Genomic DNA, 19,578 nt, shown 5'->3' with positions numbered 1-19,578 from the left:
GGAACAATGCCTCAAGCTAATTTAGGGCTAGATTTATGATTAATTTATTTTGTTATTTTAGTTGTAATACAAGCCTATGTTGGCTAAAAAAAAAAAGTTTTTTATAAGTTATACAAGTCTAAACAAAACCCCGTAAAAATAACGTAGATGTATACTGCGACATAAAATAGTAGAAACTAAATAAATTGGAACTAAAAAAAATCCATACTGAATTGTTGCCATGTTTAAGCATTTTACGTCAAATATGTGACAGTTACGTAGGAAGCAGCGCCCTCAATATTTTTTTACAATTTCTTGTCGGACTATATTTTTGTCACACAATTAAACTGACTAATAAATTGTAACATTGACAATGTAAGTTACCGAGGAATGCAAGAGCGATAGAGAAGTAGATAACGATTTTCGGTTTTTCAATGTTGGCGGTGAGCCCAATTAATTAATTTAGTACAGTCAAATAATCTTTAGGCTATTAGTAATGGTTATGTATTGAATTATCAAGAGACAAAGTAGCAATAAAGTAATGAATGAGTAAGTACTTTATATAAACACAGTTGCGTGTCAGTGTACGTATAATTATTATTAGTTATTTACTCATAGATATTTTTATAGCACCGTTACTTCGTTGATCGAGACAAAACAAAGTATCATTATTTTAGTAAATGGTATAAATCTTGTATTACGGTGTCCTTGAAGACCAAATCTTTTGTAAGTTTAACTTATGAGCAATCTGAGCATATTGAAATAATTTTACTAAGTGTGTACTTAGTAAAATTATTTTATTCGCTGTACATTTAAATAACAAGTTTTTAAAACGCTAATCGTTTTATTCCTTTAATTTTCTTTCCTAAGCAGTTTTGGGTTATAAAGTTACTAATATTTACGTGTATATCGTCAAAAATATTTTGATAAAATATTAATATTACTTAGGTACTTAATTCGATTTGGCGATTTCGTAGAAAAAATGTGACGTCACACTACCGGGAGGGGTTTGCCAAATGTGACCAAGTGTGACAAGGAGGAGGGGAGGGGTCAAAAAACCTAGAAATTCGTGTGACGTAATTAATGGATGACCCTTTACTATAAAAGTCCCGATGAAAAGTCGATGAATTATTGATTACATCTGCATGAATTCTAAAAATAAAATCCATTTCTAACTCGAGCAAGCGGTTAATGGCGGCTGCCAATCCAGGCTCGAGTGAGCCCTAGAATTAATTACCTCATGCCAATTACCAGCTAGGCACCCCAGCGAGCTAGGGATCCTTCGTGTATGCACTATGTTAGATGTTACGCTACGTCTTACGTAGGCGAACAACGCGCGAACGCGGCGCGGCGCGGCGCGGCGAAATCAATCCTTTGATGCCCATAGAAGTGTCCTACGTAAGCGATCTCGTTGCGAACGCGGTGCGGCGCGATTTGCACGCGAATGTCAGGCGGCGCGGCGCGGCGCGGCGCGGCGGCGGCCGCTTTCGCCGCGCCGCGCCGCGCCGCGTTCGCGCGTTGTTCGCCTACGTAAGACGTAGCGTTAGAGTCGTTAGATGTACCTAGTACCGTACTGTACTGTCGTTCTCATTTTCCTCACGGGATATTGACATTATGGAATATATTTTTACAGAATTTTATGTAGTTTAGTCATAGCTATGCCCGACCTTACGGTTCGTCGGTATTTTTTAAATTATTATAAAAGTTAGAAGCGTAAACAGGTTTTATACAAGTTTTTGAATGCTCCTAACTCTTATAAGAATGAAAAAATCGATATAATAATGTTAATATCCAAAGTGGAAAATGGGGACTACGTTTGTATGGAAAGGCAGTTTCGGGGCGGTCGTCCCTTTCATCTTAAGAGTCACACGTACCTAGCCGCCTCCAGCCCTCCATACAATCGAAATTACGCTCTCATTTTAAAATGACATTCTGAAATTAGATTTTCATATTATTTCAGAATGTCGTTGTAAAATGAGAGCGTACCTAACTCCGATTGTATGGCGGCGACCAGGTTCGTCTGACTCAAAACTTGTGCGAAAGCCGGCCGTAAAGACTACAGAAAATTAAAACAGCCGTAAAGAAAATTCAATAAAACATTGTTTTGGCGCGAATCTCTGGCGTCTCGATTACTCGCAACTCAAGACCGTACCTAATTGGCACTCTGGTCACATATTCTTAACGACTACCGAGCCAAAGTTACTCACATATTCACTAGTCCATTTATTACTGTGACTACAGTATTTATTTATATGACCACCGCAGTCACAGGGAAATAGGGGTGTTTTTCGACAGCTAGTGTCATCGCAAACCTGAGCGGCTACCGCGAAAACCGAAATTCGCATATTGCGGGGATCTTTCTCTTTTACTCCAACGAAGGCGACAGAGAAAAATCCCCGCAATTTGCGAACTTCGATTTTCGCGGTTATAGCCCTGCACGGCAAAGCTCTGAAGCCCTCTCCACACTCGTGCGTGAATCGCGGCGAGAAGCCGCGAACGCGAGTGTGGAGTCGATTTCGCAGATCTGCGGGCTTGAGGCTACTGCCTTATTTCAGTACTTAGTGGTAGGTACTACCACTAAAAATCCGCAACATGGTCAAAAAAATCAAATAGAATCAGCATATTATGGATAAGACTGTTTGTTGCCTAAATAAATTAAAAATAAATAAAGTTTCAACCCGCCTGTGTTATGGAAGCGAATGGAATAAAAATCTTGTTTTATTCACTCATTCATTTGTTTATTTGCGCCGCTGCGTTTATTTTTGTTTGTATTGAAATCGAGATCGCGATCAGTGATGGATTTAATTGATTTTTCAGTTGCTTTGTTTTTGTTCAATACACCGGAAACCTCTGGGTTTTATTGGAATTTTTATACTAAATGAGAGTTTGTTTTACACGGGTAGGTAAGCCATAGGGATAACTTTGAAATTAATTAATTATTAGATTTAATTAATTTTCAAAAGTAAAAAAATGTTGGTTGAAACAATATTTACTTAGGTTAGGTATGTATCTGCCAGGAACATTTCCAAATATATAGTTCGTTTTTTTTTAGCATTAGAAAGAAGACAAGCGATCTTGACACGTCTTTTAATTGAAAAACGCTTTATAAAAAATCAGTAACTAACTTAAGAAAGCAGAAGAATATAAATTATCGTTTTAGATTCATAAATGTTACATATTTGCCGTGACTCATTTTATAAACTTGTTTTTCAATAAAAAGACACATCAAGATTGTTTAACTTATTTCTAATTCTAAAAAACTATAGTTGCTGTACCAAAATTTGATAAATGTGACAACACCACGTCTTCAATAAGGTCACAGCTGATCTTTAAACACTGGGGCGAAAATAAAATATGGTCTTTGTAAAAACAAGATTAATTGCGTCAATATTTCACTCCGCCTGTTGGCTTGGCTGCTCCAGGCAGCTTATTTCGTTCAAATTGATGTTGTGTACTGAATATTATCCGCATTTGGAAGTCACTGATATACTGGCGATGAAAAAATCGACTGTGTTCATTCATCCAAATTGTTTTTTTTTAATAATTAATATGTTAATATCGCCTTTTATTCCATTTAATTGGGGTCGGTATTAAACTGAGTATTGAGAAACGGACAATTTTACTTCTTTAATGTCGACATTCAAACTGAACTAAGTATATACTTATTCTGGCTAGCCAAACTTAAAGAAAAAACGCTACCTATATATAGGTAGGTAAGTACCTATAGATAGGTACCTTTTCGAACTACAACCACCAGTAGCCAAACCATAATTCGAAACTTGGTAAAGTTGGCATGAGATACAACTAATTTTATTGGCAAACGAGATGTAACCATATTTATTATTTCGTGCCAAAATAGGTAAAAAAGACAACGTTTAATTTAATTAAAAAGCTTAGCCAAATAAAAACTTTCTAATTTCTCTAAGGCCTGCTTATGGAACCCAGGGTCCGTTTAGGCAAGAATAAACAAATATTATAGTACCCACTGTAAGCGCAATAAAAGATGACTCACGCTAGAACGGTCCGGGTCCGGGCCGAGGTGTCCGACTTCAGTTTTCTATAGAAATCATCACGTAATCACCGATCACTCGTCATACGAGCCTCAGGATTATAAGTCCGACGGACCAATCGGCCACCACCGCTTAAAAAACTAATGACAGGACTTAAAAAAAAAAGAAAAATAATTGGACGTAAAAAGCACGGAGCCGGTGCGCACAGGTGCCGGTAACTCGGTACATGTACCAATTTAACGGGACGTACCAGTAATTGGCACGTCAGCCCTAACTCGATTTTCACCGCTCCATTGATTGTGTGCAATGAATTTTAATATTTTTTTACATATCAAATGCTTCTGATATTTTGGTAGGAAATGATACTGTAAAAATGAAATTTAAACTAAAATTATACCTTATAAGATATGTAAAGAACTTTAGTTTCATTTTAACCTAAAAAGCTATATTTGCTGTGGGAAATCGAAATATCATTTAAACTTTCATCGAATGCATGCAAAATTTAAAATACGAGTTGAAATAGGTTTCCATTCCAGTATTGCATATCTAGATAATTTATTTGGTCTAGTGGTTTCCCACCGCCGAAGCGAGGCGCTCACTCAGACAGAGTACCAGCCTATCGAATGCCACTATGTTACCATATTATCAAAAAAAATCACATGTGGTGTTCGAGCCGATTTAGTTTAATGTCTTAATTTCACCAAAGATGGCGCTGTTACAATCGCAAACTAGGTAACAGTAGTTCATCATGGAATGTACATATATAATGTCAAATATGTAAATAAATGATTGGTAATTGGTATTGGTAACTAAGCAACTTATTCAAACATGTGGAATTCCTTCAAACATTCTCCCCGATTTTTAAGATACTTACGTCAACTAATAGATCTAAAAACGATATGGATATTATTAGATGTGTCAGTGTCAAAAGTGACATTTCTGTGTTACACTGGCATATGTAACCCATTTCGTACCTAGATCTTTTAATTGAAGTATCTTAAAGTTCGAATTGGACCGAATTGTCTCCGCGTTTAAAATAAAATGGAAACAGCGTTGAGTACGAGTATGAATTCTCTGAATTTCTCGACAATAAGTAGAAAAGTTTCAATCCTCGCCGAGAGAAACATTTCACGAGATCGTTGGCGCTTCCGAGATCCTTCCATTTAAACCGACGTAATAAAAAATATTGTCGCAAAGTAAATATGTACGTCATTGTTGCTGCCAGAATGTGGCTGGCGTTGGTATCAAGAGGGCTATAAAAGAAATGATACCGAAAATACTGCCTCGAAATTGTTCTGAAAAAAATGAGGCATATACAGTGAGGAATTCAAATGGAGCTAGGAGGGAAAAGCGTATACCAACTAATAAATGTACGACATATCCTTACCTATTTTTCTTTCTTAAGAAATTTTGAGACAATGTGGCAAAAAATATAATAAAAACATCAATATTTTTAAGACAATACTTACTTTACCGTGCAATACTTACTTAGTTTTTAGTTGTCTAATTCTTTCTCTCGAAGAAAAAATCTAGACACGCGGCAGCGTGTCAAGCCAAGTTCAAGCAAAGGAACTGGCTAGCCAGCGCCGAGTGTAATATTACACGAACCACTTGGTGCCACTTTTGACCCTTCTATAACTCAAAACATCTTTGACGTAAACACATAAAACTACGTGTGTTTAATTATATCCATAAGGATATCTAGAAGCCCAAATTTCATGAAGCTAGCTCAAACGGTTATAAAGGTATGAAGGTCAAAAAGTCGTAAATTTTAAGACTGACTTATGACTTATAGTACCTAAACCTAACCTACTTCCAGATGACCTAGAAGGATGAAATTTGGAATCCAGCTTGGTTATTATGTGTAACCGTAGGAAAAAATCTTTTTTTTTTTTTATTATGCAAAATCTAAAAATAAAATAAAGTTAAAAAATAGGGGGGGTCCCCATACAAAAAAACCACTTTTTATTGGGACTGACATATAAGTACCTAAACCTAACCTACTTCCAGATGACCTAGAAGGATGAAATTTGGAATCCAGCTCGGTTATTGTGTGTAACCGTAGGAAAAAATCTAAAAATAAAATAAAGTTTAAAAATAGGGGGGGTCCCCATACAAAAAAACCATTTTTTATTGGGACTGACATATAAGTACCTAAACCTAACCTACTTCCAGATGACCTAGAAGGATGAAATTTGGAATCCAGCTCGGTTATTGTGTGTAAGTGTAGGAAAAAATCTAAAAATAAAAAAAAGTTAAAAAATAGGGGGGGCCCCCATACAAAAAAATATTTTTTTATTGTAGCGTTGGAACCGTTACAAGCAGATATTTGAAACTACCCCAATATATGTATTATTATATTTGCTATATTAAAATAAAGTTTAGTCAAAAATAAGTGGTGTCCCCATACAAAAAACTTGTAATACGCTCTAAACAACCGGCCAACGGTGTGTCGTCGGCGGCGCGCGCCACCACATAATTATACAAAGAACAGAAGTAAAAACCATACAGCGGAAACACAAGAAAAAACATTAAATCTCAATACCTGCCTAGTTTTCTTTACAAAAAGTATTGATATCCCACCAAAAACATAAATGTAAAAAAGGAGAGCCAAGTTCAATACAAAAATTATGCCTGGCTGTGGGGCTCGCCGCAAAAATAATGGAGATCTAAATGAGTGCCACTGCCAAGTTCTATGCAAAATCCAAATATGTATTTATAGGAACAAAATAACATTATAAACAAGTATTAAACTCTATTTCTTTGCTTTATTGTATACCTATAACAATTGCTGTTATTTAAAAAAATGTGAGATCTTAAAGTAGGTTAGATTTGGCTTGGCCAGGTTTTATCAGAATTACAATATATATAAAATGATTGATGTAATGAAAACTGGCCAAGTCAAATCTAACCTACTTTAAGATCTCACATTTTTTTAAATAACAGCAATTGTTATAGGTATACAATAAAGCAAAGAAATAGAATTTAATACTTGTTTATAATGTTATTTTGTTCCTATAAATACATATTTGGATTTTGCATAGAACTTGGCAGTGGCACTCATTTAGATCTCCATTATTTTTGCGGCGAGCCCCACAGCCAAGCATAATTTTTGTATTGAACTTGGCTCTCCTTTTTTACATTTATGTTTTTGGTGGGATAGTACATTACTACAGAGGCCGGGACGAAAGGGGTTGCCGGCCGAAGACATATAGAACCCCATTTCCCGCCGAGGTATGTATAGTGCTTTTCTCAAACATGCAATGAAATAAATAAAATAAAAAATCCACGAAACCCAAGTTTTATTTATAGAAAAAACTAAAAGTAAACTACACCCAAAATATAACCAACACGTACCTATATCATTATCATGCGTATGTTTTACACGAGTCGTGTATTTTTACTACCCGTATATTTTCATGTATCTTTGATTTTTAGAGCACCGTACAAAACTTTGTTCACGGTGCTCTTATGGGATCACTTCGGTCTTGCAAATCGGTTAAATGCGTTTTTCTCAAAGACCGTTTGATGTAGGTACCTGAAATTTGGAATAGTTATGGCAAGTACCATCACTAACACTGTGAATAAGTCGAAACTGCTTATTTCTGATTTTAGGGGGAAATTTTATTTTCAATTGTAAGAATCGTGTGAGGTACCATTAGAAAGCTTGCAAAAAATTGAGTCGATGGACTGATTTTGACTTCATTTTAGAATGCAATAGTTTCGATAAAAAATGCATTTAAAGTTGCAAGTTTTCATACAAAAATTTTCACCTCTGTCCTGGCGATTTTCGGGAAAACTATAGCTAACAGGCAGCTGACCAGTCAATATCCAACTAAAACGAGTATGGAGACGGCGGGAAAATTATCAGGTTAACTCTAACTTTATTAGTTTTTAAACTGCAGCCTGATCTTTGGTTGCTTAGGGCTAGCTAACTGATGCTTACACTGGTCATTCATATTAAGAAGTAGTTTTAGTTAGAAAGATCCTTACTCAAAACTTGACATTGAAATTTATGACTTATGTCTTTGATACAAAGTTTAATTCTACTTACTTACTTTTGTGAGATATTTCATTTTTTTTCTGAATAGCCTACTATAAGTATGAGAGAGTTAAAGATCTGCAAAATGCAACCTTATTATAAAGCAAATAAGTTTAAATTTCGAACGGGCTTTCCAACCAATGGACTATCGCAGTGTGCTCAGTAAGAATCATATTTATTATTGGAGTTTATCAGTTCAAATTTAAATTAAGAATTCCGTTCTTCACTGTCGTTGTGTTTTTTTTTCACATTAGAGCACATAGAGTTAGTAAAGCAAATAGAGATAATAAAGTCATTCAATATTTATTAACAGCTATGGCGTCATCTACCTATAGATTTTACTGAGAGTATCTGATTCGTCGAAACAGTACCTATTCCTTTTCATTAAGTACCATTACATTTATGTATTAATTGTATAAAGTATGTATATTTTTGAACCGATCGGTGAGAGCAGCAACTAGATACTGTTCTGTGACGAAAAAAAAATTAAAATTCACAATTCACAGTTTTTGGAAACAAAGGTAAAGTTGACGAAATATAAAGTAAGCCGATCTTGATCAAACTTGTTTGAGTGACAAAAATGTCAGTTAAGATTTGGTACTCATGAATTCCAGTTCTACTAAAATATTTTTGCTTTTAAAAACTGATGTACAATCAGTCCAAAATTGTCCGGTAAGTTAGGTTTATTTATATTCAAATTATACGCAATTCTTTGTAGCAACTCCGCCAAGTGGACGGAAACAGGTACTGGACGGCAACCTGACGCAGTTACCCTACTTGTACTAAAACTTAGACATTTATTATTAGGTACTTATTTCTGTGACTTATATGAAACATGAGCAAATTGATTAATACTTTACGTTAATTATATTTTGAGTCAGAAACAAGCCTAACGTCAAAAACCGAGAAATGCCGAATCACAGACTTAATTGTAATATTATTCCTTTTAGAGTCGTGCCTGCCCAGTCTACAAGTTTAAAATACAACAATTGCGACTATATCAAAGATTATGAGGTTGTATATACCCAGTATTTTTGACGGATTTAGTTTTCCATGCTCGAAGTTGCCTGTCAACTCTGACGTATATTAAATTGTCAACTATTTTGGTGTTTGAAAAAATCAATAATTGGCAAAGTGCCGTGGCAGAAAAAGCCATTCTCACAAAAAAAGAATCAATAATAATGAAAATGTTCAGACAAGTGGAAGAATATCATACTTCAATATGTTATGGATGCTAGTAAGATGTAAAAACAACAGTTTAGCGGAATGTCAGTTTACGAAATGGTTTGTACAAATTACAGAGAAATTCATAATAATTTGTTTCTACTAGAAATGTGCCTTCACCAAACGTTTTAGATAAACGGTATTAGGCCTATATTATATAAACGTTCTTGATTTCGGTTGGCCGAAATGGGACTTACGATTTTTCCTCTTTTCACCTCCAAGATGAGGTTGATTGTTAGTGTTAGAAAGCTGTAATTTGGTATGGATATACAATCAACCCGACAAGGTGGTAAATAAAATCTTTAATCTCTAAAAAATATATCTAAGGTAGAAGCTTTGTAACTTCTACATTACCTATACTAGCCCAGAGGACTTAAATAAAAGTCCAAATTCCAAGGTCCCAGTGCTCCCAGACATTACCTTCTTATTTCCTAGTCAATAAAATGTACTTATGGGATAAATTAGTATTAGTATCCAAACTTAAAACCACCTAGGGATGTGTCGTACGGTGCTCTGAACACCGTAGTCTTGACTTCGTGCTTGGCCAATTATTTCGCCTTGTATCCGTCTGACTGTCGTTTTCGTCACATAAGTTTAACATAGTCTTTCATGTTGATATCATGTTTCACATACATCGTTGCTTTATGCATGGAGTAAATAAGTATAATTTCCACAGTGTTGACGAATTTGTAGTTACATTCATTTAAAATATGCCACAAAACTGTTTCTAATAAACTGTAAGCCATTTTTCTTAGTTTCTCAAATAATAAAATTGCCATAAGCAACCATATACATACTTCGTCTTTGACTTGGCGGCAGAGGCAGCAAGTTATTTAAAATCAATTCTGCTTACGCTGCCAATTCCAACACCTACGATTACAATTAATATTAATTTCATTATTTCGTCGGAACTCATATTAAAGTCAAATAATTTGGCCAAGCCCGAGATAGCTCGAGGCATTTAGTGTTCCGTATTACGGCTACCATCAGTTTGGCATTGACATAAACGATATCGTGAACGTAATTTACTTCCTATAGATCTCTTTCGCACTAATATGTCAGTACGAGCGAGATGCATAGAAAGTAAATTACGTTCACGGTAGCGTTTATCAGGGACACAGCCGCTATGGTTGACGTGAAACGTGGTGTAGACAGCTAATGCGAAGGCCGAAGGCCGAGCTCCGCGTAGCCCGAAAGCCCGAAGCGTCCAGGATGTGTGCTTTAACACAGAACAATAGTACAAGTGTCTAAATGCGAAAGCCGAAGGCCGAGCTCTGCGTACGGCCGAAGGCCCGAAGCGTCCAGGATGTTAGTACTTAAACACAGAACAATAGTATAAGATAAGTGACTACGAGTAAGTGCGAAGGCCGAAGGCCGAGCTCCGCGTAGCCCGAAGGCCCGAAGCGTCCAGGATGTCAGTGCTTTAGCACAGAACAATAGTACAAGTGTCTAAATGCGAAGGCTGAAGGCCGAGCACCGCGTAGGGCCGAAGGCCCGAAGCGTCCAGGATGTCAGTGCTTTAACACAACACAATATTAGGTACAAGTGTCTAAATGCGAAGGCCGAAGGCCGAGCTCCGCGTAGGGCCGAAGGCCCGAAGCGTCCAGGCTGTCAGTTCTGCGTTTAACCACTGACATCTTGCGATTGCTGATGGCTGAGATACGCGTCATACTCGTGAACGGGTGCTGTTTGTGGAGACTGGTCTGTTAAGCTAACACGAGCTATTATACTTAGTAACTTTTATTAATTAATTACAGTGAGACGCCTCATTCTGTTCTCGTATGTTTCTTTTCTTTTAATGAATGTATTAATTATACAGGATATTGACTCTTGGAGACCCTATACATCTCTAAGGATAACTTGATAAACTATATAATCTTATAGTTCTGACACCTAGAGACATTTACACCTCTAAATATTATAGATTTTTTGTGTGTGTTTTTTTATCTGTATTTTGTATGTAATTCGACATTAAGAGACCATATACATCTCTTAGTAATTGTAATACGTTAGATTGAATTGTTAGTTTTAATTTATAAAATTGTTGATGTTATTATTTTTGCTTTTATGTAAATTCAATGTTGACGTGTAAAAGTGCCCTTGTGGCCTATTTGCTGAATAAATGTTGATATTTGATATTTGATATTTGATATTTGATTGCTTGATGTATTATAATAATTTTGAGTAATATTTTAAATGTATAGTCCTTCAATTTGAATTTAGAACTCATTATTTTTTTTTATTTGATTTTGTTTCTAGTTCCATGCCATATATATATATAGACTTTAATATTATTTAGAAGTTTAGAACTGCTAAAAAATGAAGAGTCCGTCTAAGCCAGCGGTCGGCAACCTTTTAGCAGCCAAGGGCCACATAGTAGTTAACGGAGGTGATGCGGGCCGTACTTTGTTAATATTTATGACTTTATGAGACATTGTCGTTTGTCACTTACACAAAATAGCCAAGGGGGCCGCAAGTGACAGGTTCACGAGCCGCATGCGGCCCGCGGGCCGCAGGTTGCCGACTGCTGGTCTAAGCTGACAAAGTGTAAGAGTGAGATAAACGTCATATTTTGATAGAAATATGACATTAATGATGACACAGTCACACTTTGTCATTGCAAATTCCTTACAGAGTTAGCTTGGTCCGATTCTATCAACAATTGGACGTAGTTTAGGGAAAAACATATACTTAATCCACGATTAATCTGTTAAATAAAATACAAAAACAAAAGCCATTAATTTAAATGACGTAGTTTATGGATGAATCCTTTTCGCTAAACTACATTCAATTGATACTAAAAACAGTCCGAGTTTAAGCCAAGCGCGCACCACGATTTTTTGTCGCGCGATAATTTAGTCGCAGAAATGTAACGTATGGGTTTATATGGCGGTGCGCGCATATGCGATAAAAAAATCGCAGCGATTTTAAAATTGTGATTTCTTACATTTTTCCGCGACAGCGCGCGACGCGATTGTCGCAAAGTGAATTGCAGCATACGAAGCTGTATGGCCCCGCGCGCACTGCGATAATAAAATCGCAGCCGGGACCTCAGTCGGCATTTCGCTCTCCAAGCGTCAACATATCGGAACCTGCTTCTCCAATGGAGTTACAAGATGAGGAGGAGGAGGAAGAGAAGGAGATCACCTTTGTGGTATAAATACTCAGTCATACAGCGATTGCATATTGTTTCACGACAAGCGACTGGTACGACATCCATGTCGAGAATGAACAAATCGTCGACTTTTTCATCGCAGTGCGCGCACTGAATTTTCTGCGATAAATTACAGCGCGATTCTAAAATCGTGTCGCAAAAATTAAAATCGTTGTGCGCGCTTGGCGTCATATAATTAGAGTTAGACCAAGAAAAGCCTGCAGCGATTTTGATAGCACTCGCAGTGCAAGCGTTATTTTAAACATCATACTTCTATGAAATTATGACGTATAAATAACACTTGCACTACGTAGGCTATCAAAATCGAATCGCTGCAGACTTTTCTTGGTCTAACTTAAAGTTTTTATAATGGAAGTACTTCTACGTCCGTCCGTCCGTACGTACGTCCAAGAAATTACTGCAGACTTTTTACAGTCTAACTATAAATATTAAATGACATTATTATCTCTATACGCCTTACTAACTCTATGTGTCCTATTGTGAAAACAAAAACACAACGACAGTGAAGAACGGAATTCTTAATTTGAATTTTTCAGATTTTTGAGATACCTAGTCCATTGGTTGGAAAGCCCGTTCGAAATTTAAACTTATTCACAATATAATAAGGTTGTATTTTGTAGATCTCTCTCATACTTATAGTAGGCTATTCAGATAAAATTAAATATCCCACAAAAATAAGCAAGCAGAATTCAACTTTGTATCAAAGACATAAGTCATAAATTTCAATCCCAAAGTTTTTACTAAGGACCTTCTCGCTAAAACTACTGCCAAAATGAAATGACCAGTGTAAGCATCAGTTAGCTAGCCCTAAGCAACCAAAGATCAGGCTGCAGTTGAAAAACTAATAAAGATAAAGTTAAGCTGATAATTTTCCCGCCGTCTCCGTGCTTCTTTAAGTTGGGTATTGACTGGTCAGCTGCCTGTTAGCTATAGTTTTCCCGAAAATCGCCAGGACAGAGGTGAAATTTTTTGTATGAAAACTTGCAACTTTAAATGCATTTTTTAACGAAACTATTGCATTCTAAAATGAAGTCAAAATCAGTCCATCGACTCAATTTTTTGCAAGCTTTCTAATGGTACCACACACGATTCTTACAAATGAAAAAAAATTCAGCCTACCCCTCTCAACCCCCCAAATTTCCCCCTTAAATAAGAAATAATCAGTTTTGACTTATTTACAATATGAGTGGTGGTAATTGCTATAACTGTTCCAAATTTTAGGTATCTACGTCAAACGGTCTCTGAGAAAAACGCATTTAACTGATTTACAAGACCGAAGTGATCCCATAAGTGTTCCGTGAACAATGTTTTGTACGGAACACTAAAAATCAACAACGCACCATAAATCCAATAAAACAGAATGAATATTTTTCAACTTTACCTCCATAACAATTTAAAAAATATAACTACGCGTGTTTGAGTAGACCTTTTTACCGCTAACGTTTAGATGAAATATTTTAAATGTTTTTATTTGTGTAGTTAAATTTATAATTTAAAATTATAGAATGTATTATTTATTAATTTCATGTTGATTTTATACAAATAAAACTGCAAATTATAGCAAACATTGTTTTTTGTTTTTTTTTTATAGGCGTAGTGGCAGAGTGTCATTACGAACCATAAAGCAAATACTGCCTCTAGTTTTTTTTAATGGATGAATGCCACCATGCTGTGTCACAAATATCTGTGAAATGAAAATTAAAAAAGAGGACTTTGCCGGCCTAGGCCTGCAAGATGTGTATGAAATTCCATTAACGACCTTTTGTCCTAGCCGCACCTGAAACGTCATACTTCGCAGCCTATTATAAGGAACATAACATCAATATTTCATTGCATGTTTGAGAAAAAACATGTACATACATAGTTTTACGTTGAACTTTCTTGCGCCTTAATTTCATACAACATTTACCCCCTTTGTCCTTGAATCTTTAATTAACTCTTAAGCCAGTGCTGGCGTTTTTTACAGAAAATGTAATTATTGTAAATATCTACATATGTTACACATATATGCATCTTTGTCTTTAATATATACATTTAATATATTAAAACCAAAGCGGCAACGGTGCTCGCGCTCACACAAACAAAATTCGGTACTTTTGTCGTGTTTAACCAGCTCCTTATTTATCACTATGTGTGTCTATAAGAATACTTGATATGTAGGTGGGAGTTTTCTATGGAAGTCACGCAGTTTTAAAATAGTTCATGTCAAATTTAGTATAGGTTTTAAAAGATTAGGCTTCCTACGAAGAAAATCTGTAGAAATTCTCTACCAACCAGTAAAAAAATGTTCAAGTTTTCTCACTGAAATTTACCGTCGCTCGTTCTTAATTAAATTTTTTCACTGGCGGCTAATGAGTTTAACATTGGCTTAACTGGCCTATTTTGTGTTAAGCACTCAAGCCTTAGGCGATAATATTCGGGAAAAGTACATGACGATGACGGAAATGCCAATTTAGTATTTTTTTTAACAAATGCTTGAGCCGTGACGTGACTTATTGGCACAATTTGGTATAATTTACTACTCTTGTGCGTTTTTAGGGTTCCGTACACAAAGGGTAAAAACGGGACCCTATTACTAAGACTGTCCGTCTATCCGTCCGTCTGTCTGTCACCAGGCGGTAACTCATGAACCTCGATAGCTAGACAGTTGAATTTTTTACAGAAAATGTATTTCTGTTGACGCTATAACAACAAATACTAAAAACAAAATAAATAAAACACATTTTTTATAGCGGGAAATGTTGTATACGATAATATTCAAAGCTGCAGGAGAGGTAGGTATATTTATGGAAATGGGATAACTGTCAAACTGTCAAAAAGTACTGAGAGCTTCGTCTATATTATTTTTAGGTATTCCGTCGCTGTGTGTGGGTGTGTCATCAATCATCACAACTCTTCTCCCAAACACCTATATACATATACCTATACTTTAAGGTCAAGAGTTACATTATGTCATATTAAAGCACATAAAAGTCTATTTTAAGAACATGTCCTCATGTAGGTGACAACGATTCAGTCGATTTCATTAATATGTATACATTTTTTCTCCTTATTGCAATGGATTAAGGTGAACAAATGTATACATATTTATGAACTCGACTGTACCCCAACATTGCGGTCGTCTGACCATGAATTTACAGGAAAAATCGAGTACATCCAAGTCAAATATGGATAGTCTGGTTTCTTCGAAATAAAATAAATCCCTTGGCGTAAAAATAAGGAAAACGTCATAACGAGATAAACAAGTTAGCCAGTGTCCCAGTAATTATCGGGAGTCCGCCGGGGCTGGAGTTATCGCTGTGACATCCAATCTTGGACACACTGTTCTAAATATTAGGCAACTTTAGCCATGATTTTTTACTAATACCAAAATATACAAATTTCATTAATAAATTTTGGACTTGTCCAAAACTTCAAAAACTTGTCAACGGCACAACTACGAGTGTACATTTATATGTATGATTTGTATGTACGAGTATACATTTATATTTTATTTATTTATTTATCGATAACGTTATCTGTTTTGTATGGAAAACGTTCTGGCTCGAGAATATTCGCCATAGTAAACGGAGAACGTTCTCGAGTCTCGAAAACGGCACAACTCTAGTCCTTTATAAAGGACTCAGGCACTCAGGAGACTAAAAAATATATATTGTATAAAGACAAACGATTCATAGCTAATTCAGGGCAGTAACGCGTTTATGAATAACGCCATAAGTATAATTTAATTGTATTAATTAGTGCGCAATGAATAGGAAATCTAAAAATTGTAATAAAAAACATTCAAGCGAATTAAGAGACTCATTAAGTAAAGTTTGACTCCGGTTAAAATGTAATTCCCTTTGTTGCGCATTTGCTACAGCAGTCAAAAGTAATTATAATTACTGGAATCGTTGCGTAATAAATAACAAAGACATTAAACCGAATTCAGTCCTTTTAAAATCAGAAGTTGGATGAAATCGAATTCCCTATGTCGCTCATTCGACGCGACAATGTGTCCTCTAGTTCGCCGCGGCGAATGATCGCGCCGAGAATTATAAAACAGCTGACGCGTGCGCCGCTGTCACTGTCACGCTGCCACTGTCTGTCAGAAATGTTCGCTTACCTTGTACTCGGTGAGTCTGACAGCACAATTAATTGACCAATTAATTTTCTAAAAAGCAGTGTTTAGTTTTGGGTTGAGAAGTGTTTTAGTTATAAAGTGATGTAGTGCGTCTTATCAACAGACAACATTTTATAGCATTTTCGGTGCAGCGGACAGTTGTTAACGGAATTGGTATGAACAATTTTAACCCTAATGGTTAATTAGCGTTAATTACGTTAATATTAACCTTAATTTACCATTTCAATTGGAATTATCTATACCAATTCTATTAACACCATTTCGCTGCACCAAAAATACTATAAAATGTATAATGTCTTGTAATTGTAATAATGTAATTTACGATGTCTGGCTATCAAATTAATTATTAGTGGTACAGTGCTACTGATAAAATTGTGAAACAGTTGAACAATAGGACGGAAACAGTGATTTGATACGAGTACCTATAATAATTATTATCGTACGAAACATAAGTAAATTAGGTGCCTTCTCAGATATAATATAAAAGAGTGACGGACTTTTTGATCCCGACAAAATATGACGAAATGTTTTTTTTCTGTATCAGAAACAGCGGTGCTATTAATTTTCTCGTTATTGCGTATTAATCATAGACAAGTTTGTTACAAAGTGTATGTTTTAATTACGAGATAATTATACCTAAAATATTACTTAAAATATTTACTTATAGTAAACAGCCCTACGAACTGGCACCAATAAAATCCCATAAGTACCATTAATACTGTATTAATAAGTATCTATCGCAAGGTATTTTATATTTCTGTGTTCCTTCTGACAGTTCTGACTACAGGCTTCTAAATAGATATTATACATTTTACTCAAGTTTATTCCTCAATTTCAGGGTCAACTCTACTGACGTTTGCGGCCTTAGACCCCATCAGGGGAGGCTCATGCCCACCAACTCTATCAGTGGACATTTGCGATGGCCTCTGCAGCACAGCCAAGCCCTGCGTCAATTCCACTCAGCTCTGCTGTCCTACTGACTGTGGTGGTTCTATGTGTGTAGACGCCGTGACAAAGAGAATATTTGAAGACGTAGGTAAGAAACATCCGAGCATCCGACGATATAGTCAATGCTTCTCAACTCTGCTGTCTCCCTGACTGGTGGTTCTGTAGACACAGTGACCGCTTTCCTACGAAAGAGAAAACGCAGGAAAACCCCCAGCAGGCAGCAGGCGTAGGAAAGAGACAACCAACCCTGTTAGTTGTGAATTGTGATATCTCCGCAGCACAGCCGAAGTGATATTATACACCATTAAACTGCTGCCCGATTGACTGTTGAATTTTGAACTTGAAGACGTAGGTAAGGTAACCGACTGTTGTGTGATATTACTGCATCACTGTCAAGTTTTTCGTTAACGTCACTCAGGTCTGTTGTCCGATGGACTTAAGAGGTTCTATGTGTGTGGACGCGGTGACAAAGAGAATCTTTGAAGACGTCGGTAAGAAACATCCGACGATATAGTCAATGCTTCTCAACTCTGCTGTCTCTCTGACTGGTGGTTCTGTAGACACAGTGACATTAGAGACACTTTGAAGACGTAGGTAAGAGACAACCAACCCTGTTAGTTGTGAATTGTGATATCTCCGCAGCACAGCCGAAGTGTATAAACACCATTAAACTGCTGTCCGATTGACTGTCGAACTTTGAACTTGAAGACGTAGGTAAGGTAACCGACAGTTGTGTGACATTACTGCATCACTGTCAAATTTTTCGTTAGCGTCACTCAGGTCCGTTGTCGTCAGACTTAAGAGGTTCTATGTGTGTGGACGCGGTGACAAAGAGAATGTTTGAAGACGTAGGTAAGAGACAACCATCCCTGTTATTTGTGATATCTCTGCAGCACAGCCAAACCGTGTGTTAACATCATTCAGCTCTGCTGTCCCACTGATTGTGGTGGTTCTATGTGTGTAGACGCGGTGATAAAGAGAACCTTTGAAGACGTAGGTAAGAAACATCCGACGATATAGTTAATGCTTCTCAACTATGCTGTCTCCCTGACTGGTGGTTCTGTAGACACGGTGACATTAGAGATACTTTGAAGATGTAGGTAAGAAACAACCATCCCTGTTATTTGTGATGTCTCTGCAGCACAGCCAAACCGAATGTCAACACCATTAAGCTCTGCTGCCCGACTGATTGTGGAGGTACTACGAATGTGTGTAGACAAGGTAACAAAGATAATCTTTGAAGACATAGCTAAGAGACAACTAACTCTGTGGAACGCGCATCAACTCCGGGCTGTTTTAGGATGCAACTGGGAATACATTAAGATGAGAAGAAGGAAGTTTCGAACGCGTTGTAGAAATGTACCAATTTGATGCTAAATTTCGAGTTTTTGTATCCCAGATAGGTCCTTTGATTTTTAATGACCTCATAAAAAGATAGATTGACGTCATAAAAATCTCGTCGACAGTCAAATATAGTTCGTAGCTTTGTATAAGCGAAGCGAGCGGTTTTACTTAACAATAGACAATAGGATTAGCTCGGGCTCTATTAGAAACCTACGAACTATACCTAATTCTTGTTTCCATGTTCCAGTGAAACCAGGCCGGTGCCCAGAGAACCCAGGCGGGGTGTGGGTCTGCAGTCACATGTGTACGGGTGACTCCGACTGTCCGCGCTCGCTCAAATGCTGCGCCAACCGCTGCGGCGCCTTCACCTGCCAGAAACCTGCACCTGAATAAATTACAATTAAATTGAATTCCATAATCATTTATTTATTTCGGTAAAGGAAAACATAATACGGCCGGAGGAGTTAAAGTCTCTCGAGACCAAAAGGATCCTGCAGCTGTTTGAAGTTGCAGGGTTGGATCGGGAGTTGTAGTAGGTGGCGATCACAATAGATCAAGAATGGTCGCAGTGATACATAGGCTTTGGAGCCTTATATAGAAGAAGAAGAAGAAAAGGAAAACATCGTGAAGAAACCGGACTAATCCCAAGGGCTAGTTTCCCCACCGGGTTAGAAGGTCAGATGGCAGTCGCTTTCGCAAAAACTAGTGCCTACGTCAATTCTTGGGATTAGTT

The 19,578-nt window shown here is 36.7% G+C and overlaps 2 protein-coding genes across 3 annotated transcripts in view; both read left to right on the top strand.

Annotated features, from left to right (window-relative positions):
* Positions 1-19,578, top strand: part of LOC134664632 (aminopeptidase N) — a 199,720-nt gene that overhangs the window by 132,919 nt on the left and 47,223 nt on the right. The gene's annotated exons all lie outside the window — the stretch shown is intronic.
* On the top strand, positions 16,401-19,255 carry LOC134664692 (WAP four-disulfide core domain protein 2-like). Its single transcript, XM_063521437.1, has 3 exons — positions 16,401-16,545; positions 17,392-17,589; positions 19,093-19,255. The coding sequence occupies exons 1-3, from the start codon at positions 16,401-16,403 to the stop codon at positions 19,236-19,238; spliced, it is 489 nt and encodes a 162-aa protein (XP_063377507.1). The 3' UTR covers positions 19,239-19,255.

Source organism: Cydia fagiglandana, chromosome 5 (genome assembly GCF_963556715.1).
Source record: "Cydia fagiglandana chromosome 5, ilCydFagi1.1, whole genome shotgun sequence".
Taxonomy (NCBI): domain Eukaryota; kingdom Metazoa; phylum Arthropoda; class Insecta; order Lepidoptera; family Tortricidae; genus Cydia; species Cydia fagiglandana.
Note: the sequence above shows the minus strand (reverse complement) of the source record. Positions and strands in the feature narration are given on the sequence as shown.

Excerpts from the sequence above, each read along its gene's own strand:
- LOC134664692 (XM_063521437.1), top strand. The coding sequence starts at position 16,401 with ATGTCGCTCATTCGACGCGACAATGTGTCCTCTAGTTCGCCGCGGCGA. Across the intron at positions 16,546-17,391 it reads GTTCGCTTACCTTGTACTCG|GGTCAACTCTACTGACGTTT; the intron begins GTGAGTCTGACA and ends CCTCAATTTCAG. Across the intron at positions 17,590-19,092 it reads GAGAATATTTGAAGACGTAG|TGAAACCAGGCCGGTGCCCA; the intron begins GTAAGAAACATC and ends TCCATGTTCCAG.